General features: G+C 35.9%; 2 protein-coding genes and 2 long non-coding RNA genes across 5 annotated transcripts; 1 reads left to right on the forward strand and 3 right to left on the reverse strand.

The window, feature by feature from the left end:
* Positions 1 to 264: 264 nt before the first annotated feature.
* Positions 265 to 1,103, reverse strand: LOC148692058 (uncharacterized). Its single transcript, XR_015954836.1, has 2 exons — positions 711 to 1,103; positions 265 to 632 (listed from the first exon to the last, which is right to left on the reverse strand). It is a non-coding gene; the product is annotated as an uncharacterized LOC148692058 (long non-coding RNA).
* Positions 1,104 to 1,694: 591 nt separating this feature from the next.
* Positions 1,695 to 2,360, reverse strand: LOC137736360 (uncharacterized). Its single transcript, XR_015954837.1, has 3 exons — positions 2,227 to 2,360; positions 1,852 to 1,938; positions 1,695 to 1,739 (listed from the first exon to the last, which is right to left on the reverse strand). It is a non-coding gene; the product is annotated as an uncharacterized LOC137736360 (long non-coding RNA).
* A 5,584-nt stretch (positions 2,361 to 7,944) lies between these two features.
* On the forward strand, positions 7,945 to 10,545 carry LOC137738439 (zinc finger protein JAGGED-like). 2 transcript variants are annotated; one of them, XM_068478074.2, is made up of 5 exons: positions 7,945 to 8,087; positions 8,272 to 8,366; positions 8,696 to 8,830; positions 9,309 to 9,390; positions 9,608 to 10,545. In XM_068478074.2, coding segments are annotated over exons 1-5 (846 nt in total). In that variant the 5' UTR covers positions 7,945 to 8,085; the 3' UTR covers positions 10,140 to 10,545. The 2 variants fall into 2 exon arrangements, with proteins under 2 accessions (XP_068334175.2, XP_068334174.2); XM_068478073.2 differs by having other exon boundaries at positions 8,690 to 8,830; positions 9,608 to 10,167.
* Positions 10,546 to 20,240: 9,695 nt separating this feature from the next.
* On the reverse strand, positions 20,241 to 22,925 carry LOC137737891 (uncharacterized). The gene is made up of 6 exons (XM_068477467.2): positions 22,701 to 22,925; positions 22,086 to 22,218; positions 21,873 to 21,976; positions 21,421 to 21,592; positions 21,171 to 21,311; positions 20,241 to 20,754 (listed from the first exon to the last, which is right to left on the reverse strand). Exons 1-6 carry the CDS (start codon positions 22,748 to 22,750, stop codon positions 20,407 to 20,409), a joined length of 948 nt encoding a protein of 315 aa, XP_068333568.1. The 5' UTR covers positions 22,751 to 22,925; the 3' UTR covers positions 20,241 to 20,406.
* Between the last annotated feature and the right edge of the window lie 156 nt (positions 22,926 to 23,081).

The raw sequence follows: 23,081 nt of genomic DNA on the forward strand, positions 1-23,081 counted from the left end.
ACTTGACTGAGTGAGGATGTCTAAAAGTATTAGAATTTTTTTAGGGTACTTTTTGGAAAGTTGGTACTTGCTCCGAAAGGAGTCAATTACCTACTTTGGAGCATCACCAATTCTATGTGCCTGAGAAAGCAAGAGAACGCGGACATCGGTTGGGCCTGTTGGCTTGAGCAGTGTGCTTGATTCTTGCATCCGTGTTCAAATCTCTCTTTCTCTACATTATAGAGGTTTAGAAAATAGTTTTGTCCAAAAAAAAAAAAAAAGCAAGAGAGTGAAATATTCTCTTAAAGTACAAGATCATTATAACAAAATTCCCCCTTGAAAATGAATTATTGATAAGCCTAATATCTTATTCTACGATAACAAAGTCGTATCCCACTAAGTAAGATCGGCTGCTAATATCTTATTTTACAAAAATAAACAATGAAACTGCCTTAATTTGCTCGATTTCAACTTCTGCCTACATCTGAAGACTAAAACAGAATCAACTCAAATCACTTCATCTCACCTCTCAAATAGATTTATATAGAAACATGTCGCCCTTGAATTTTAACTATATCAACATCTCGGCAATCTGAACAACATTAAGTGCAGCTCCCTCGCGTATTTGATCACCGCAGACAAAGATATCCAACCTGCGTAGAAAAATGCCAGTAGTGGCTTGTCGAAATATATACAGTTAGAAAGATAGCATTTTGTACCGTTACCCTTACCCATAGTTCCCCTCTTGGGACACATCACGGCGGATTCTGCTTGCTGCAACATCGTCTTTGTTTGACACCTCCAATGGTGTAGGGAAGTTATGTTGAATAAGAAGAGTATCCAAGATAACTCTAATGATCCCAAGAAGAAGAAAATAGAGCACACTCTTAAAGAAAGCTCACAAAAACAAACTAATTAGCAAAGCTTTTCTTATTTAGCTCTAGGCTTTGTTTTTCCTTGGATGATATACAATGCTTGAGGACTTGGGTATTTATAGCAAACCAAATGAAAGCTACACCACACACTTAATTAAACTAAGATTATTTGCTACCACACAAAACCCATTAATTGCACCTAATTTTTTCCACTCAACCATACCTAACATTGATTCTACCTAACATTGATTCTCAACAAGTTATTCGCTGTCCGGTCATCAATAACCACCAGTCCAGGCGATCTCTTCAGAATTTCCCTTGCTGTGTCCTGGACAGTGAACAGATTTAGAACTCTAAGGAGAACGTGAAAAAAAAGAAGTAAATAAGTAGAAATTCATAAGACCGTCAGAAAATTCAGCAGAAATTCATCAAGTTGGTTCTCAAACTGAAGATTTATACTCTCAGCATGTGCCCGCGTGACAGGAACTCGTATACATGTGGCAGTTACCTTGACATCATTGTCACTCTGAGGAAATGGACAACGAATAAATGATACATACACCTATGTTATTAGAATCTCCAAACTTACAAGCTGCTTTCCAATTAAATTACTCTGACTGATGAAAATCGTAAAGAAATTAACCCATATTTTTCTTGTCTCCTTGACTAGTTTCATTTCCTCTTCATTGTATCCATTTGAAAGAACTGCCGAGTTGTGCGAAAACAAATTAAACGCATACTGCAACACGCAAAGGCAAGCGTACGGTTCAATGATGCATCATGGAAAAAAAATTTTAATTTCCACAACAAACTTGAATAATTCACAACAAATAGACCGATCTGCCGCGAGAATATCTTAGTGGTCGGCGGCTTCCCTTCCAGGACCTTTGTATAGAAATTAAATTACATTACTTAAAACGGAAACCGAAAAAAAAAAAAGAAAAAAAGAAAAAAAAAGACAACCAAAATCATGAGAGTGATGAAGCAAATAAGAAACCTCCTTAGTTTGCAGCTCAAGCTCTCTCACGGCAGCAGCACCAGCTCCACTAGCAGCCTGATACGTGCTAACCACCATTCGTTTTACCTGAAAACGATTCATAAAGCATAACCCAATGTAACTCGATTAATTTCACAAAACCCCAATTAAAAATTCACATATAAAATCCAAATATAACTCCTAAGCAAACAACTTTGTAGCTCAAAGAAACAAACTCAAGAAAACCCGATTTCAAAACAAACCCGAAAAAAATGCACAAAAATCTCATAACAAAAGCAAAGCAATCAACTTTATAGCTCCACAACTAAAAACCCATTTCAAAAAGTTTCAAAACTTCCAAAATCACAAAAGATAAAAGGAAAAAAAATTGCCAACCTTAGAATGGCGATGGAGAGGGGTGACAGCCATTAAACAAATAATGGTGGAGCAATTTGGGTTAGCAATGAGCGCTCCCAGGCTAAGAAGACTTACAAAAGTATTTTAGCATTTTCTATCTCCTATTGTGTAATTCTTCAGCATTGAGAATTGAACTCAAGACGTGCCATAGAAATACTCAATACCCATCATTTATCGCAACTAATACAAACACAAAACCAAGGAGCTCAGTCCTTGAGTTAAATTTTCCCTTAATAGAGATCAAAATTAGTTGTTAATTTTTGTCCGTTACTTTTCTTCAATTTATCCGATCCGACATCCGAAAACCAAAAGGATATGAGAGAAGTAAAAAGGGATGTGTGGATATCATACCTCTCAAAATTTCTCATTTTCTCGATAAGTTATTGTATCGAGATTATAATCGAGTAAATGACGAGAATGACCTTTTAAAGGGAACAATGTTCTCGTCACATGTTACTATTTGATTGAAAAAAAAAGGAGATGCAAATGGATATAGGTATCAAATTGTAACACCGTTTAAAGTGTGAATGTTGTTTACAGATCAAGTTTCATGGGCCATTTGGGCCTAATATGAATAACCAAAAGTTAACTTATTGGGCTTGAAGTATCCAACGGGCCAGTATGGGCCTCCGTGTGATGAGATACCATCCAGAAATCAGAGCGAATAAATTAAGGATGTGCTATCCACACATTATTTTTTACTTATTTCACATCTCTTGTTAATTCCTATCATTTGATATTCGTTAATTCATTTGATCTGAAGGCCGAAAATTAGAATGATGTGAGAGCAGTAAAATGAGGTGTGTGAATATCATCCCCATAAATTAAACCCAAAAGCACTTTTCAATGTTGACTTTCACAGTTTCCCTAACTTTTTAAAAGAAACTGCTTTCCTTTATTTTTGTGCCAAATTTTGTTTTTTCAATTAATAATTTGGTTTTTGATGGTCAATATTCATTATATTCAGGCCACCAGCCCCAAAAATGAATATAAAAAATTATAATAAATGGCCATGACAAATAAGCAGGAGTTGCAGATATCCCCTTCTGAAATTTGTTGATGCATTTGCTATTCTTTGACTATGTTTGACTGGAAATCACGATGAATATCCATTTTCCTAGGTTTTTAGAAAATGAAAGAGGATGTTTGATGTTTGGCAGAGCGGCGAGTGCATGCAGGACCACCTTATGTAATTATGGATATAATTTTGCAGTATTTGGATGCACGGCCGATGCATGCTTGCATGGCCGGACTTTACAAATTTGTATTACCAGTCCAAATGATCGATCCCCCTCAAGTCAAGACCTACACGGCCTAGTGTGCTCCATGAACCCACTTGAGTGTATATGTATGTATATATGTAACCCATAATATACATACATATAATTCATTACACACACACACACACACTAAAGTCGGTATATTATGGTGGCTGTTTTCATACTTCTCTTTAGCTATCTACACTCTCCGTCATATAATTTATAATTTTTTCTACACTTGGAATATCACGGATTATTTTGTAATCGTTTCAATAATTACACTGCATGCATGCAAGTGGATCCAATTTAATTTCATTTCTCTAAAACTTTCATCGTTAGATGATAATAAACAGGTTAAGGGCAACGATCTTCATACTTCTCTTTTAGCTATCGGCAGTTCAAATTATTTTTACTTTTATATGCATTCGCTTGCACGGGGGGTGGAGGAAGTTTCGAAAAATCAGTACTAAAAGCACTATCCTACTTTCGTTAAAAAGGTTGAAACTTGATTAATTAGATTATACATTGTCATTAAGCTCATCTTCTTGTGATCATCGTTTAGTTTGTTAGACTGCATGCACGTAATTAAGTCTAAGTGGATCTCGTTCAGTTTTAGTTAGGCTTTAAGTAGATCATTTGTCTAAATTGTATGAACATTACCAGCTTTAGTTTCTTTTGTGTTTCCACGTTGCTCGAAAAAGAAGATGATCAACCAAACTAGATACTTTTAAAGAATAAAACAAGACATTGGGTGGAGTTGTGCCCATCCCTACTTGGATCATAAAAATACTGACATTAATCAGACACTGAAAGTAACACTTCCATGATCCATCGCAGTCCAAAGATATATACATATATATGCCCCCAGGAGAGGGATTTAATTAGCTACAAGTGGACCATATAATCTCTATGATGCTCTTCATGTTAATTAATTAACTGATACATATGACGAACATTCTGCTGATCAGGTACTTATGTAGGTAGAAGATGTGCACTTGTAGGCTAGCTTGCTTAACTATTTGATCTGCAGTGAGTATATGGTAAAATAACAATAATTGCAAATTTATGATTATATTAGGTTAAATGGTCTTCTATGTTTTTGTTGGTAAATAAAGTAAAATGGTCTTGGTCTTGTAGATCTAGAGGAATATCATTCGTTATACAAGGACAAGATAATAGAAATTAAAAAGTTTTAAACTTTGAAAAATAAATGACATATGCATAACACTCATAAATTAAGCGAACATTTGATAACGATTTCATTTTTAATTTTTAGTTTATGTATATATTATACATTTTTATTAATTGAAAACTTGTTTTATAACTGTTTTTTAGCTTTCCAAAAAAAAAAAAAAAAAACTCGTATTGATAATTGTTTTCAAGTTTTAAAAATGAAAACTGAATGGGCCTCGAAGTCTACCATTTGTAGAAAAATTCAACTACCATTGTATCTAAATAAAGAGAGATTTTTCAGTGTATACGGAACATAAGGTGAGACACCACATGTAATTATACTATTGGGAAGACACTTGAAAAAAAAAAAATTTCCACCAATCATGATAATATGTGGCAACTACTTCATGTTCTGAGCACACAAAAAGACTCTCCTAAATGTGTACTATAGAAAGCCTATTATAGCATAGATTAGTGAATATTTTAGATTTATAACCCTCTTGGCTAGGCTAGGTGTAATTTTTTAATTAATTTAATAAAATTCTATTATACAATTGAGTTGGTTTATTTATTTTCTTTTTATTTTTTGAACACATGATATTATCTACACTAATGGGGAGGGGGTAGGCTTAGCGTCACAATGAGCTAGCAATAATGTGGTTCAAATTCACCTTCGGTGAAAATTAAACCTATAACCTTTCATTTACAAGTGAAGAAATACCACTAGACCGTAGTACCAAGTGTGTTTGTATTAAAGTTTAGGTATGTTTTTATTAGGGTTAAGGTATGTTTGTAAACACAAACCAAAGGAATATGTGGAGAGACAAATAGCAGAAGGGCACATTTAAGAGTGAAGGAACTACTTAAGAGCCTCGTCCTTCTTGTTGGAATTTTTGGATTGCTAGGCCCGCCTCACTCTAACGACACCAATACTGTTCCCAACTTTACCACCTGCCCAATTTGTCAGGTGTGGAATTTTACCACAAAATGTCTCGGTATTAGTTAGAGTGGGGTAATCATATTTAAACCCCTTGGTTTCCTTTCCCACCATCGATGTGGGACTTTAACACTCCACCTCACGTATAACCTCATTTATTGGTTCGCACGTGGAGATCCACATTGGTAATTGAAACTCAGAGGTCAGCTCACATTGGGCCCACTTGTTTTTAATTGGAACTCAGCAATCGTCCCTATATTAAGAGCTTCCACTTGTTTCCTTCTTGGTGGTGACAAGCTCATTGGCTTGCACACAAGCTCGTGTGGGGTTTTACTACAAAAGACCTCAGTTTAAACCCCTTGGTTTCCTTTCCCACCACCGATGTAGGACTTTAACACTCTCCCTTACGTGTAACCTCATTCAGTGGTTCACACGTGGAGATCCACATCGGTTATTGGAACTTAGCAGTCGTCTCTATATTAAGAGCTCCGACTTGCTTCCTTCCCGATGGTGACAAGCTCATTGGCTTGCACACAAGCTCGGCCCCCACCATCGATGTGGAACTTTAACACTCCCCCTTATGTGTAACCTCATTTAGTGGTTCACACGTGGAGATCCACATTGTAATTGAAACTCAGAGGTAACTCAGCAGTCGTCTCTATGTTAAGAGCTCCCATTTGTTTCCTTCCCGATGGTGACAAGCTCATTGGCTTGCACACAAGCTCGTGTAGGGTTTTACCACAAAAGACCTCAGTATTAGTTAGAGTGGGGGTAATCATATTTAAACCCCTTGATTTCCTTTCCCACCACCGATGTAGGACTTTAACACTCCCTATTACGTGTAACCTCATTTAGTGGTTCACATGTGGAGATCCACATCGGTAATTGAAATTCAGAGGTCGGCTCACGTTGGACCCACTTGTTTTCAATTGGAACTCAGCGATCGTCTCTATATTAAGAGCTCCGACTTGTTTCCTTCCCAGTGGTGACAAGCTCATTAGCTTGCACACAAGCTCGGCCCTCACCATCGATGTGGGACTTTAACACTCCCCCTTATGTGTAACCTTATTTAGTGGTTCACACGTGGAGATCCACTTTGGTAATTGAAACTCAGAGGTAACTCAGTTGTTGTCTCTATATTAAGAGTTTCCACTTGTTTCCTTCCCGGTGGTGACAAGCTCATTGGCTTGCACACAAGCTCGTGTGGGATTTTACCACAAAAGACCTCAGTATTAGTTAGAATGGAGCTAATCATATTTAAACCCCTTGGTTTCCTTTCCCACCACCGATGTGGGACTTTGACACTCCCCATTACGTGTAACCTCATTTAGTGGTTCACACGTAAAGATCCACATCGGTAATTGAAACTCAGAGGTCGGCTCACGTTGGGCCCACTTGTTTTCAATTGAAACTTAGCGGTCATCTCTATATTAAGAGCTCCAACTTGTTTCCTTCCCGGTGGTGACAAGCTCATTGGCTTGCACACAAGCTCGGCCCCCACCATCGATGTGGGACTTTAACACTTCCCCTTATGTGTAACCTCATTTAGTGGTTCACACGTGGAGATCCACATTGGTAATTGAAACTCAACGGTCGTCTCTATATTAAAAGCTCAGACTTATTTCCTTCCCGGTGGTAACTCAGCGGTAGTCTCTATATTAAAGTTCAGACTTGTAACCTCATTTAGTGGTTCACACGTGGAGATCCACATTGGTAATTGAAACTTAAAGGTAACTCAGCGGATAGTCTCTATATTAAGAGCTCAGACTTGCTTCCTTCCTGGTGGTGACAAGCTCATTGGCTTGCTCACAAGCTCGTTGGCTTGCACGGGCCCGCAACCGTGGGCTCTGATACCATGTTGGCATTTTTGGATTGCCAGGCCCGCCCCACTCTAACGACACCGATACTGTTCCTAATTTTACCACTTGCCCAATCCGTCATGTGTGAGATTTTACCACAAAAAATCTCAGTATTAGTTAGAGTGGGGTAATCATATTTAAACCCCTTGATTTCTTTTTCCACCACCGACGTGGGACTTTAACACTTCTCAAGTCTCAACCTAACCAAATGATACTTAGACGATACCCTAAAGCCTAATGCCCTCTCTCCTATCTCCATTCCGCCACAGTACCTCCTCCTTTTTTAAGTCACGAGACCCAGTACTACTGTCTCAGCTAGCTTTGTGCTTTCATTTTTATTATAATTTTATTACGAGAGAGAGAGAGAGAGAGAGAAGATATAGATGAGTCCAAAGGGGTTTGGCAGAGAAACTGATAGAGAACTTTCAAAGCTCTTTTTCTTCCACCATCACTCAACTAGCCTCTATATTGCTGTCTCAAACTGAAAGTCTTATAATTTTCTAAAAGCTTTAGTTATCCGTCTTCCCATCTGCGAGAGAGAGATATATATATATATACACTTCTTCGCCTCACATTCACATTTTCATTTCTGTCTTTCTCTGTCGGTACCATGTAGGTCTTCCCCCACACTTTTCTCACCTGCTGCTTGCTTCTCTTCCCCTTCCCTTTAATTTTCCTCCTGCCCTTTTTTCTATACTACTACTTTGTGTGTGTATATATATCATTTTTAAAGTTAAACAGCAGTACTATTATTGGTTTTTTTATAAGAATCTTTTATATATTTATGGATTTGCAGGCGACCTGACGAAGGAAACCCACTAGACCTCAACAACTTGCCTGAGGATCATTTCGGCAGGGATGGCAAACAAGTTGCCGACGACAGCTCCTCCGGTACTATTCAATTTTCTGATATCCTACTTCAATTCCCCAAACTAAACCAAGGCAAAACCAAATAACCCTTAAATTTGTATTATTGTCTAAGGGTGCATTTTTCTTGTTTTGTTTTTCTCTTCAAGTCCCGCCGCCCACCCCCCCCCCCCCCCTCCCCCCCCAAAAAAAAAAAACTAGATTATGGGCTTGAATTAATTGATGAGCTTAAAATTTATTCATGGTGATTGTTGGTTAATTAATAAATTAGGTAGGGTTTGAGCTGATTAGGTTGTGTCTTATCGAAGTTGCTTTTGTTTTGTTTGTTGATTGGGGGTTTCACATAGTTGCAGGCAGCTACAGAAAAAAGAAAAGCAGTACAAAAGATGGAAAAGACGAGAGCGGGAAGGTCTACGAGTGTAGGTTTTGCTCCCTCAAGTTCTGCAAATCTCAGGCCCTCGGGGGACACATGAACCGCCACCGTCAAGGTACTCTCTCCTCGTTTCTCTTAATAAATTCAATTTTTACTAGAAATTCAAAAGCAGCTTTTCAGCGAAGCATAAATTTTAGAGAATTTTAACGCAAAGATTATGGTACTGTTTATTTTAATGAAAAGTCATATGTTTACACTAAAAAGTCAATATTGGTATTATTCATTTTATCTTTTATTTTGTCCTTATCGTTAAAACTTAAAATTTTTAAACATTTTTCATTAGTTTTTTTTAAATTTTATATTGACATCAAAGATTCCAGCCATGAAGTGTCTTCGGTCATTTCATTATCTTTGAGGAAAAGAAAGTTTGTGATTTGATTTGATCGTTTGTTTTCTTTTGCTGATATGCTTGCTTGGTCATTTAAGGTTCATCTGCTTATTATTTATTTATTTATTTTTGGTTCTGGATTCGTAGCTATATATATAATATTTATTAATTTGTGATTTGATTTGTGTGTTGGAATGGTCATCAGAAAGGGAGACAGAACAACTAAACCGGGCTCGTCAGTTGGTTTTCAATAACGATAACCTAGCCGCCCCTCCTTCTCACCTAGGGTATGTAATTTTATGCTTTAATTTCTCTTCCTTTTCTTTTAACAAATTAGTTGGTAATGCAAGGCAGTGTCCTCTACCTCCGCACTTAAAGATCGAATCTTCGTCAGATTATTTTGGTATAAAATATGTTTTTGTATAAAAGTAAATAAAATAGTTGGTTATATACTAATTTATTCAGTGTGATTTGATTTGTGTGCTGGGTTTGATATTATTATAGATGCTGCCATCCGATTCCCCAAGGAGGGTATCATCATCCGGCTGCTGCAGGCAACAACAATGGTGGTGTTGATCCAACATTACCTCTCAGATTCCCACCAAGAATTTTTTCTGGTTCTTCATCAAACACCCTTATACCGCCACCACCGGTACCGGCACCGCAGGGAGGCGTACAAGTACAACCGCCTCAACCCTACTTATATCCGTCTCCGTCGCGGCCCATGTCCTTCCCTGCTTCTTCCCATTACCCTCATCATCAAGTCAATGACTATTACGTTGGACATGTTCTTAGCAACAACACTACTGGCACTCCTTCATACGGCAACCCAAATGTAAACTACGGAGTGGCACCGGCGGAGTCCACCAACTACACTTGCATTGGGGCGCCTGTGGGACCAGGAGGCGGTGGAGGTAGTGGTGGTGGTGGTGGTCGTAGAGACGGATCGCTGCACGTGAATCAGGAAGAAGGATTGAATTGGAGCAGGAGCTACGCAGGGACTCCTTCGATCAATCGATTTCAACATGGCTTCTAATATTAATTAAAATACTTCTTTTTTTCTCTTCTTTTTTTGGGTTTTTGTTTTTTTGTTGAGTGAGCGATAGTCTGAAGCATTATTATTAGGGTCCCTGCCTTGACACGCCACCCAGAACGGACAGAGAGAAAGAGAGAGACTTTACAAGCTGACAAATGGGGTCATGAGACAGAGGAAGGAGATGAGTGAGAGGTTTTTTGCTATTTTTCTACAGGGGGGGGACTGGGACAGCTTTTGAGCTCATCGACACCCTCAGCAACTTTGGCTTCGAGTGGAAATTAAGAAAATGTTCTTGTAACTTGTTGAAGGATTTCAACATTGAAAATCTGAGTGTGTATACTCCACACCAAAAGTCTGAAAAGGGGAACTAGAAAAATGGATTGTGGGACAACAAGTTAGATTTGAACTGAAAGTTGCCAACCCCCTTTTAACGTTTCGTGTTCGTTTTGCATGCCAATCAATTTCCTTTCCTTTAGCTTTCTTTTTCTTTTGCTTCCTTCCATTGCCTTTTCCTAGAGCATTTAATTTATATGGTTTCAGCGATTTGACCAAAGGAAATTAGGGTGGCTGTTTCTCTCTCTAGATTTCTTGGTGTAGTGTGTAATCTCTGATCCACCCCAAAAATTAGGGTCTTCTGGTTTCTGGGTCATATGTGGTCACAGTGTCACACCATGCTTGCAATCTAGGGGGCAATATGACCTGTTGAGAAACTCGCAATTCCACCTTGTTTTTGGCTGCAACTTCCCTCACCAGAAACAATCACATTTCTTGTCTCTTAAACTATACCCCTCCAAACTCCAAAGCATAATCCAGATCCCCACTTTTAGCATATATCCATGTATGATCAGTTGATTGCATGTAACTCGGAGAACATTAGTCTTGTTTTTTGGTATTTCCCCGATCTTGGGTACATTAGTCATGTGTTAACACATATCTTAAGAAAAATGGTCATAGTTGAAAATACTTACTATGCATAAAATGAACAACATCACTACCAGGAAGGTTATGGGCAAGGTTATGGGCGTGGCAAGTATTGAACACTATACCACTTAAGTCCTTAGATACACAATCCAAAGACTTCCCAATTTTCTTTGACAGTCGTTAGATTTGATCCAAGTCCTTTTGTGGCGGAATATTTTTACTTCAGTATAATTCCTAGATATTTAATTTTCTCATGAAACAAATAACCAATTACAATCTTTTTGATATAGTTTTATGTGGCTTCGCTATTTAGAGCGATGACCGGTGTTGTCGCCAATTTGGATTCGTTGCATCTATCGTGTTGTGGAGTAGATTTATATTGGTGTTGTTTGTAGTTTTGTTCATGCGAAAGCTGTTTAGGGATTTACTCTTCTCGTTTGTCTGTGCAATCCACTCCACAATAATTTTTTGGTCACTAGAGCTATGTATTGACACCTCTATATTTGTTTACGGTGATCAATTAAATTCCACTGTAACATTTCTTGTCAAGTATAAAAGTCCATCTAACCTTATTTTCCACATTACATGGATAAATTACTGTATGAAAATATCACACATTTTCAAATTCAATAATACAAAGCATCCTAACGCAAGTACAGTACTTTTTTCTACTCAAATTTAAATTTCTTCCACAGTCACTCTGCTCTCTCTCGAAAATTATAACTTTTCCCATGTGAAAACATTACCCTACCATTGTGTTGAAATATTTACTAATTATATATATAGATAGATATATATTTGTCCGCAATAATTTATATGTTTGTAGGATAAGCGACTTTGAAATAATATAAAAATGCGGATTCTTTAATTTTGACCTAATATATAGAATGTTATCACATTGATTTTAAGAGAAAAACAAATAAGACTTGTGCAATCTGAGACATGGACTGATGACTTTAGAAAAAATTTGAACCTGAAACCAATTAAATAATCATGGTGGGTGCATATTGTCTCTTAAATTCCGGATTGATTGAGAATCTCGTTAAATGAAAGCCACAGGGCCATGAAGAACACAGAACACTTTACTGCAGCGCTAACCCTAGCTATGGTGTGAGTATGGAGGAAGAATCAGCTGGCTTAAATATGTGGATAGAGCAACCTATTTTTCGGCCAACTGCTGAGGCTGAAGATTGAAGGCGATTAGGGGTTCAGGTGCTTAAAAGTGCAACTTGAAGTGACTGATGAAGATTGGTAATTTGGTAGGGAGGAGGGTGGGGCACCAGGAGCTACATAAGAGACAGATAGTCGAAGATAGAAGACACCAAAAAGAGCAGCCCTAGCCCTAGCTATATATATAGCTAACCCTAGTTTGTTGCAGACTAAACCTGCACACACACACACACACAGACGTATCTATATACATATATAGATGTATATAATATATTATGTTTATGTAAAAGGTTAAGCTGGACTGCAACCATCTACACTACCGCTAGTTGTTTTTGCAGATAAGAAATCACATTGTTAACTATCGGAACTACATCTGAGGCCCATACTGGGTACTGCTAGCAAGCTAGTGTTCAACCTGATTTGGTTAGCAGCTAAAACCTAGTTGGACCCACAAGAACATATTTATACAACTGAAGATCCTTCTAGTTATTTACTTTTTGTTATATTATTTCTATTGCAAGGTTCTGGATCCTAATTAATTAGTTTGATTGTAATTTATCAATCTTCCTTAGCATGGATTTCTCTTTCAAAGTTTACAAATGATAGAGATTAATTCGAACTTGGATGGGAGAACACATTGTTTTAATATACTTGACTACACTCATATGCTTCTTCGTGAACATGGTGAAACTTAACTTGCTAATTAGTGAATAACTACCGATAGTGCCATGACGAAGCTAGAACTTTGTCCCGACGAGACCCCACGTATTCTCCTTTACTTTTGAAACCTCTCAAAGACATTTCACCACCTCAAAATCTTCACTTGCAGAACAAATCACAAACCAGAGCAGAGCTATAGCTAGGTCAGACTGGATGTTCTAGCACATTCAATTACTGATCATAAGTAGAGGCTGGCGCCCTACCCTAAATGTTACAATAAAGATATAAAGTTAAGTAACATTTGATTATCTAATTTGTAGGTATCTTTCATTGGATATGGTATTTGTTTTAAATAATTTACTGACAACTAACTGCTATATATGCAGCAGCAGTGATATCAACTAAAAACGACAAATGATAAAAACAAACCTATATTTCGTTTCTTTTAAGAACTTAAAATACAAGATATAATAACGGAAAAAGAAAAAAAAAAATACCAAAAAAAAAAACAGGATCAATCAACTGTACTATATATAAATGCAGTCTATGAACAGAGTTTAGGGTTCCCCTAGTGGTATGCATGCAGCGAGTCTATTCCTCAAAATTGGTGCGACCCCAAGAGATGAATATCTCTAATGAAGAAAGGTACGAGACTGTATAGGTTGACAAAGATCCGGGCACAGAGAGAGAGAGAGATGGATCACGGATAATTGGATGTGTCACATGGACTACCACGATATTTTATAACCAGAGAAGGCCAATAATTAGGAAAGCACTTTACATGGCTCGGGTGTATCATTAACTTGGTGTATTGTGTTAATGATATATACAACGTCATGTCGACAAAAACTTACACATGTTTTGGTAAAATTTATACGGAAGCTAAAGTGACAAAGTATCCAACAAGAAACTACACTTCTATAAGTTGCTAAATCTAATAATAATATTGTATAACTTAATACTCGAGAGAGAGATCAGAGGCTGGAACTGAAAATATGGGAGAGAGGTGGAGCGTGCATGCATAAACTACTAAATAGCCTCAGTAATAGTAGACGGGCTAATCGGAGATAGAGTGGACCAGCTTTGCTTATGCACGCAATATACATATGTACATACGTACATACAATTTTGAGAGAATGTTTAAAGCTGTTTTGAAAATTTTATCAGCTTTTACAGTGAATTATTTGATCTCTGTGACTATAGGTATAGCTAATAAGTTAACTGATCCATCATGACTCTATCAGTTTCTGTATCTTTATTATCTCTTTCACTTATTTGGTTTGCTAATGGTTCCTGATCATATGATCTGATATGGTCTGAGATATCTCCGTCTCTGTGTGTGCGTGCGAGTATTGTGTGTACTCTGGTACTGTGCGAGGGAAAGAAAGTAGCTAGTAAGGTTTTTTCTCTTTCTTTCAAGTACCAAAATACTTTAACTCGACACTGCCCCGGCCCATTCAACGTGCGTGAATTAATGGTTTCATCAGTGTTTACAAAGAAGAAAGCGACTTTAGCAGCTAGCTAGGCAAACCAATTGGACCATTGGAAATTTCTCTTGTTTTTTCTTTTTTGGCAATTCTAAACCTAGCAACAGCTAGCAATACATAATCTCCATCTCCAGGACAATAAACTCCTAATAATGTTTGGCAAGTGTAGTTTTTCTTACTACCAGCTGTGACAGAAAGAAAGTATTAATTAAATGACATCCAGAAAGCACAAGTAAAAGAACCTAATAGGTGGTATATATAATGCCTCTTACTATAAGCTCTACACTTTCTAGGAGTTCAAATAGTAAACGAAGTAAACAAATAGCAAAAATACCGAAAACGTCCTAAAATCTTAGAATGATGATAAAACATGGTAAACAATAGAATTCAGCTAAAAATGCACATTTTACGGTAGCCGTGAGTTAGGCTTGTGACCCGTTTGATCTACACCTTTCCATTTGATCTGTGATCCATTCCTCAAATTGCATTCTCCATGATGCTGATTTATTACGCTTTTTGTTTCGATCTTCAATCAATTCGGCCGTCTTGTGTACATTAAGAAAAAAGAAGTATAATTTTGCATCCACATTATAAAAACATCTACTTAATCTTCAAGGTTGATTAATGTAATTCTTCCCGTTTTTTCCCTTTCATAGGTCAGATTAGCTGGGTTGAACTCGTATTCAGTAATTTGGTTAGAATATGGATTTTTTTCTCACTTAGTATCAATGTAATCCGAATTTCCAATCAATATTTATATGGGGCTTTTAGATCTAGGTCCAAAAACATAGATGGTTTTTAGGAGTGAGTCCAATTATCTAATTACATGTTTTTATTTCTTTTATACTCATTTCATATTTTTTTTAATATTAAAAATCAATTAAAATCTTCTAATATTATGCATTTTTCAACTCCAAAAAATCTAATTAATATCTTACAACAAAAAAAAAAACTAATATACTAACATAAATTATCTACAAAACATTGTACCTTAACTCAAGTAACAAATATATGATATATATTATACTTGTAAGCAAGATATGAAATCTAACTAAAAGGTAGGAAAAAACATAATATACCTATAAGCAAGACACATAAAATTGTGACACGTTGATTATAAAAAAGAATCTGTAATATAGATACATAAAAATAAATTAACATATGACATAGGTTGATTATAAAAATTAAAAATAAAATCTATAAATGGGGTTTAAAGCAGGAGGAAGAACAAAAAATAACAAAAAATAAAAATAAAAAGAAATAATCAAAGAGATAATTAGGAAGAAATTTGATTTTTATAATAAATTTTATCATTGAATAGATAATTATTGATAATAAAATAATTAAATTTAAGAAATTTGACTTATTTTAATAAATTGGACTATTCCTACTATTGGCTAAAAAAATTGAACTTATATCAAGTTTTCCCTATTTATTTATATATGCATTCATTTAAAAATCCCTAATTAACGGTACAAAAAATATTTTAGAATACTTGGTGGATTGCCATGCTTGGATTATTCACGATAAATTTAGCTACTTGTTTTTTTTTTTTTTTTTTTTTTTTTTTTGTCCTTCTCTTTTTATACGTTTTGGCATTTGCTCCATTATTTGTTGGAGAAAAGGCAACACAGCTGCAATTGATTTGACTTGTTAGAGCTATCTACAAATTAAGATAATCACATGAAATAGTGACATGTGAACATCTTCCCGTTCAATTGTGAGCTACAGGAAACTATAGGACATGCGTATGCAAGCTTTTCAAATGATGATAGTACTAGAGGTACTGCTGTAATTTAAATTTTCTTTGTTTTTAATTTCTCATGAGGATCCTGTTCATTCTTTGTTAATCCAATTGTACTCATGTATGGCAGGAAATTTGTGAGTACAATTCCATAAATCGTGGACTGCAACAGTATACCCACAGAGGAGGTACCACTGCCCGACCCATTTGTACAATTTGCTGTAGAAAAAGCTCGGGTACGTAAAAGTTATTTCATCATTGTTTTTGGGTATAGGTCAGCCGCAATGGACATAAACATGCTCTCATATGTGTAATGTCAATGAACGTTTCTGAAATCTTAACAGTAAAAAATAAAAAATAGTTGGAGATTATTAACATTCGATATATGCATAGAGGATTCTATTGGTTCTCTTATTTATTTGCTTAATTGTTGTTTTACTGATCTGGATGAAGAATTACAGCTCCTGAAGTCATAAAAAAAAAAATGCAACATTTTACTTCTTTTAACTCCTACTTTCATAGTCTTAGCAGGAAGCTTTATACTTTGTAATTATTATTATTATTATTATTATTATTTGCCGAGAGACTCATGAAAATAAGTGAAAAACAAAGTTGCTAACTATTGTTCCTTTTCTTTTCTAAAAATGGATGGCAAACTCCCATCTTTCGTAGGAAAAGATGAAGAAGCAGCGCGGTGAGAAAAATGTTGCAGCTGACTCAAGGAACCCTCCGAACAACCGATCAAAACAAACTAATGTTAGAGAGATTAAATTTGGAAACTAAACCAACATTTTTATTCTATACATTTAAATAATTAAATGATCTCCGATTGAAATGATTTTGAATGGGTGATCTTCAAATGAGAATTAAGAAATTAAATAATTCTAATTTTGAAATTTGTACGATTAATATACGTTATTTGCAAGGAAAAATGAGCTCATCCCTAAAAAAAGAAATTCAAACCGATCAGTTCTTCTGGGGAGTTCCCTACTCAGTTAATAAAGTCCCGATTAAATCCGATACTATCTTAAATCGAGTCAATGTAGAAGAAATATTAGTATCCATGTATAATGCGGATATAATCAAATAGTAAAGTTTCTCATCTTTGCTTTATTTACAAATTTCACCTTCAACAAACGTAGATTCATTTCAATAATTTTTTTCATTAATGAAATTATCTTGTTATACAGTATTTCTTTACAAATATATACACATAAATATCTTCATATTATAACTAACTAAATTTAAAATATATGGATAAACACAACACATGCAAAAGTACGACTTACAACTATCCTGGCCCCTAGCCTATATGTACGTGTGGACTAACGAGGGCTAGGTGTTTGATGATCGCGAAGTAACCAAACAAAGCAGTTCTGGTTTGGTTGTAGCTATAGCTCACTTTGGACTATAGTTAGAACCATCTTTAGTTTTTAGTTGGCCAAATTGGTTAATGGTTCTGGTAATAGAGTATTCAGAATATACTCTGTACGGTAGAAAAATTATGATTTAAACTCTCGTAGTGAAGACGGTTAATAAATCTTAAAAATGAAGTTTCTATTCAATATGTGTTAAATGCTGAAATAAATATGTATTTTTGTTCAACCCCACGCTCTCTTTGTTCACGTTCGTCTCTATTCTCTCTCTAATCTGTATCTCCACCAACATTTTCAGATGAATATATAATGAATAATGAATCAGCCCATCAACATAAAAAATAAATCAGCCAAACCAACATATTTTTTTTCTGAAAAAATATTAAAATTGCAGAAAATTATTTGAAAATGAATCAGTCTCATCCAAGAGAGATTTTTAGGTTTCAGATGGATAGTTTTCGAGTAATGCTAGAGGGACTAAATTTGTAAACTAAATGATGTGTTATCCATAGAAATGAGCATATCTATCAACGTTTAAGTAATAAATCAATTATTAACTTCCATATCCTTCAGATGAGGTACTAAGTAACATATAGAACCGTTCATTTATTTGATACATTTAGGTGATTGAAAAATCTCCAATTCAAATTATTTTTTTGTACATATGATCTTAAATGAAGATTAATAAATTAAATGGCTCTGATTATTAATTTTATATGATCAAGATACATTAAAGGGGACATGTGTATCCCCACATGGGGATGCAATGATTATTCATAGTGGAAGGTACAGCTGGGAGGTCTAAAGCAAGCAACCAATGGAGAATTAGGGTTTTAAAACGAAATTCAAGACGAAAACGACTGTTCAGTTCCGCAATATCAATGTGGGTTGTTGCTGAAGATCACTTGGTTGAGCACCACCACCACCTCTTATGGCATGTTATGATTCAAACCAGGTGTTCTTTTTATGGTGCGATATATATTACCTCATATATATAGCTGTCTAATTATATCTCTCTCTCTCTCTCTCTCTCTCTCATGCATGCTGCTAAATGCTAACCCAACAATGTTACATCTTTGTCACGACGCAGACAGAGACACAGTGAATATAAACGTACGGCTAATTGTTGTATGTGTGCCCTTCAGAAGTGTTTGCTGAAGTTTCATGCATGAGTACTTAATTAAAGAGTACTGTTGTCTTTTGAGAAATCGACGTGGGTTTTGTGTTTGCATGAGGGAGTAGAATTCTATCCCTTTTTTTTCTCCTCTTCTTTCCTCTCATTCTATTTGAACGGTCACGGTTAAGCCTTATTAACATCTTATATTAATTTTATATAGAAAGAGAAAGACAAAATAAGGAATGTGAGAAGAGGGAAGGAAATAGAAAGAGGAGGGGAGAGAATTCTAGTCCTTGCATGAGAGAAGCTTGACTCTCTATCTATGATATATATATATATATATATATATATATATATATATGTACAACTAAACAGAGATCCCAGCCGGATCTTACCCACCAAATTCTAAGGATTTGGAGATCCGGATTCTTGAAATTTGATTCAACGGCTACAAATGACTTCCTATTTATATTCGTTAGATCAAATATTCAATGGTTCGGATTCTTAGGACTTGGTGGGGGAAGATCCGGCTGGGATCTCTGTCTTGTACAACCATACCCACCATCAGGTCATGTAAACTTTGTCTCTCCTTACCACTGCACTGTCACCTTTATCATTAGCCTAGCTGCTAGCTAGGTTAAATATATAACATTTATATTATATATGCAATAGTGCAGTCTTGTATAATTAGGTCTAGCCTCTAGGCTAGGGCACTAGGGTTCTCAGATCGAGGTTCATCAGGCTGTGGCAACAGCTGTTATAGATAAATAGCAGTGTCGTTGTAGATCGGATCGGACTCTTTGGGAAAGCAAACAAGAATGTTTTGGTTTGTTCTGATCATCCATGTCAAACCTTTTTTCCTTTTGTACGGTTTAGGGTTTGGCTTTCATCTTCGTTTTTTTTTTTTTTCCTTGTTGTTTTGCAACCAATCAATGTTTCCAAATTTCATGTTACCGTCGTTCTCCTCATACATATATACGGTTCTAGTTTCGGAAAAAATAAAGTAAACTACCAGGCGAGTTACTAGTGTAATAAGTCATCTATGTTTACTTTAAAGAGATTATATAAATGTTACATGATAAAATAAAGAATGTTTTGAGTCCTGACCAGATTAGAATTTCTCATATTTTACATGTGAAACAAATATTTCGAACATCGGTCCAACCACACATCAATCTCTTTTTCCGTTATTAAAACCCTAAACTAGGCAAAGGCCCGAGCATATGTATTATTAAAAAAGCCACATGAATAGAAGAAAAGAGGAACCTTATTGGCACAACAAGCGAATACATAGCAACCGGTGTTGTTGGAAGACATTAATTCTGTGTTTACTCATTCAGTGAGGGCTACAAACACCCGTTTTCGATCCAAATTTTGATGCGTGCATTGCAGCATTCCAGGTCTATATTATAATTATCAAGGACAATATCTGAATGTGATTAGTCTATATGATCAAACATTCCGAAAAAAAAGAAGAAAAATCCACACAACTGACTTAATTCTGGTATGTAATCAGATGGCTTTGCACTCCCATCTGACGAATGAAAATATGCAAATCACAAGCACAACTAATGGCTCACGGCTCATTGAGGGCTTAAGAATCTTGGGAATGATATAGAAAATATATTGTAGAAAAAGCGATTGCAACAATAACAATTGGTGAATGATGTAGAAAAACATTTGAGTTCTTCAGGTCACAAGATACAAATATACAAATCGTATTCATGAGTACGGTTAAAACCTCGGCACTTTCTTTGCAATTAGTAACGTATCCAAATGATTCACTTGAGCATTATAAGGACTTAACCAGCTCTGCAGCCTGACGGGCAGCAGCAGACGCATGCTCAGCAGAGGCAATGGCAGCTCGAGCTCTCTCGAGGATATCAGACGATTGTGGTCTTGTCTCCCCTTTGGTTTCACTAACTGGTCTTGCTTTATCATCATTCGCTGATGGTTGAATCTCATTAGTGAACGATGGTGTCTTGCTTAAAGATCTTGGAGCATGAAGGTATTGAGGTTCTTGTTTAATATCTGCAGGCACAATAGAATGTGCCCCATTAGCAGGCGGGGAACTAAATGTGATTTGTTTTGCGGGAGCTTGAGAAGGTGCAGCAGCACCACTTATGTGCTTCGGTCCACCCTACAAATAATGAGAAAAAGGCCAAAATTTTTGTAATCAGTGTAAATAAAATAAATATCTCCTAATAATATATGGTTTCATGATATGAGTCCAATTTCAAATGTTATTTGAAATGTATCCAATTCCCTATCAAACTACTAAATCCCATATAGAATAATAAAAAGGGTAATTGTTAACTAAGATCACAAATTAAGACCAAGAAATTCCTGTATCATGAATATGTTTGTGACTGAAAGCATAAGCAGCACAACAAGGAATTCACGTATCATGAGAAGTTGTATCCATTGACGATTACAAAGCTAAACTATATATGTCAAGGTGCCTAATCATGGTTTCAATGACACAAATAATATCAGAAGATTAAGCTATAACCGATCACTTTGGATAAGGAAAAAGAACTTAAGTTGGAATAGTACCAGCAGATCTTCATGCTTTTTACTGAACTCCGCTTCAGTGTCAGAAGAATCCCAATTCAGCTTGTACTCTTTTGCAATTTCCTTCAGTACCTTGAGCCTTGCCTCTCCGGAGGGAGCACTAACTGAAAGCTTTTCAATTATCTGCCAAAATCATATAAAACGAATTGAAAATGTGGTATCAGTTTCTTTTTACAAATATGATGCTGTTCTTCAAAGACTCACAGTTACATATGCAATAAAACCACGTAACTGTTCTGTTGACACCGGAATCAGGACGAAGCTCAGACACAGCTGATGCAAATTCCTTCCCATATTTTGCTGTAAACAAATTTGTGATCTGCATTAAATCTGGAACATCTGAGCATCTTGGAGCAGCAAAAATTATGCTCGATATAGCTTCTCGTAATTCCGTTGGGCACTCCCTGTAATTAGATAATAAATATATTGATATAAATATGCGCAAAAATAACACAGATCCAATATGCCTGCTGGTTAAAGGAAACCGCAATGCTCATAGTATTCCAAATTGCATTAGTATTTCGTGTCTTTGTGTCCTACTGTTTAAAACAAACAACAATGACAGACTCCAAAGACATATTTAAAGTAATGCACCAAGTCTTTACATGTTCATATATAACAAGAGAGGCTAAGTATCAGAAGTTATCTAAAGCCGAAACTATTATCAGCAATTAATGAATTTACCTCTGACTTTCAATAATGGGAACCCGTGCAAGGACGAATTCACAGAACAGCTCCAATATCTCATAAGCAGCCCAAATGTTCTGCTCTCGTATAACATGCTCCACCTGACCATTATCAAATGTTCACCACAATTATCCGTAACAATTCAAACATGCAACAAACTCCAATCAAATAGGCATCGAAAATTTTTCGGTACAATTTTGAAAGTTGTACCCGAATTCGAGCTATTGCTTCTTGGCCAGCCTGCAAAAACTGTGCAATCTCCTTGCGCATATTTTTGAGCTGCACATCTCTCTTGTTTTGCAGTAATTTGATGCGTGAAATACCCAAATTCAAACATGTTTTGCTACAAAAAAACCCGGCAAGGTTAAGGATTTAGACCCCTTATTACAACAGCATTGCAAAAGTTTATAAATTTGACTCCAAGTCTCCAAAATTTTTACACCCGGCAGAGTTAAAAAACAACCAATTTACTAAAAACAATGAACATTTATTGCCAACAGCTAAGAAATGCAAAAAAAAAAAAAAAAAAAAAACAAAATAAAAAAAAAAAAAAACAAAACCGATCAAAGTATTTCCACAGGTATACTGATGAAATAATCAAAGAAACCCAGATGGTAATATGCTTTGTTGAATATTGGGTGCCTCACAAAATCAAGAATTTCGACAACATATTGATCAATTATTAAACTAAAATTTGACCAAAAGAACTAAAAAATTCTGGATAATTAGTTACGAAATTAAATCGTGATAAGCAAAGAACAAGGAGAACCAGATGATTAATATGACTAATTTAAACAAACACATAAAAGGATGGGATTCACCAACCATTTTGTGCCGAAAACGCCTCGGTTGAAGAGCTGGTTTAACAGAGACATGGATGCCTAACGAAGACGACGAGCCCCCTTGTGGAATGTCGATCGCTTAATAAACTCTTTAAGACTGCGATTTTTGGAGTCTCTGAGGGATAAGCGCAGAGAATCAATGTCTTCAACTTCTGGGTCAGAGCTCTGGATCAGTGGTTCCCTACCGAACTAAAACATAAAATATGGTACAGTTTCTTTTGCTGATTTTTATTTAATTATTTTTTTATTGAGAACTAATTTTCTTTTAAAAAAAAAACTTAATTGTAGCAATCATCTCTAAATTTTACCCGTAATCTAATCTTTATTAATTGATGAATCCCTCTTTGTCAATCAAAAGAGGGTG

Source organism: Pyrus communis, chromosome 13 (assembly GCF_041283825.1).
Source record: "Pyrus communis isolate YQ-2024b chromosome 13, ASM4128382v1, whole genome shotgun sequence".
In the NCBI taxonomy this organism is placed as follows: Eukaryota; Viridiplantae; Streptophyta; class Magnoliopsida; order Rosales; family Rosaceae; genus Pyrus; species Pyrus communis.

Coding starts and splice junctions, on each gene's coding strand:
- LOC137738439 (XM_068478073.2), top strand. Junction 8,367..8,689: donor TGCCGACGACAGCTCCTCCG/GTACTATTCAAT, acceptor GGTTTCACATAG/TTGCAGGCAGCTACAGAAAA. Junction 9,391..9,607: donor GCCCCTCCTTCTCACCTAGG/GTATGTAATTTT, acceptor ATATTATTATAG/ATGCTGCCATCCGATTCCCC.
- LOC137737891 (XM_068477467.2), bottom strand. CDS start 22,750: ATGTCTCTGTTAAACCAGCTCTTCAACCGAGGCGTTTTCGGCACAAAA. Junction 22,219..22,700: donor GGCGTTTTCGGCACAAAATG/GTTGGTGAATCC, acceptor GTTTTTTTGTAG/CAAAACATGTTTGAATTTGG. Junction 21,312..21,420: donor ATTCCGGTGTCAACAGAACA/GTTACGTGGTTT, acceptor TGATTTTGGCAG/ATAATTGAAAAGCTTTCAGT.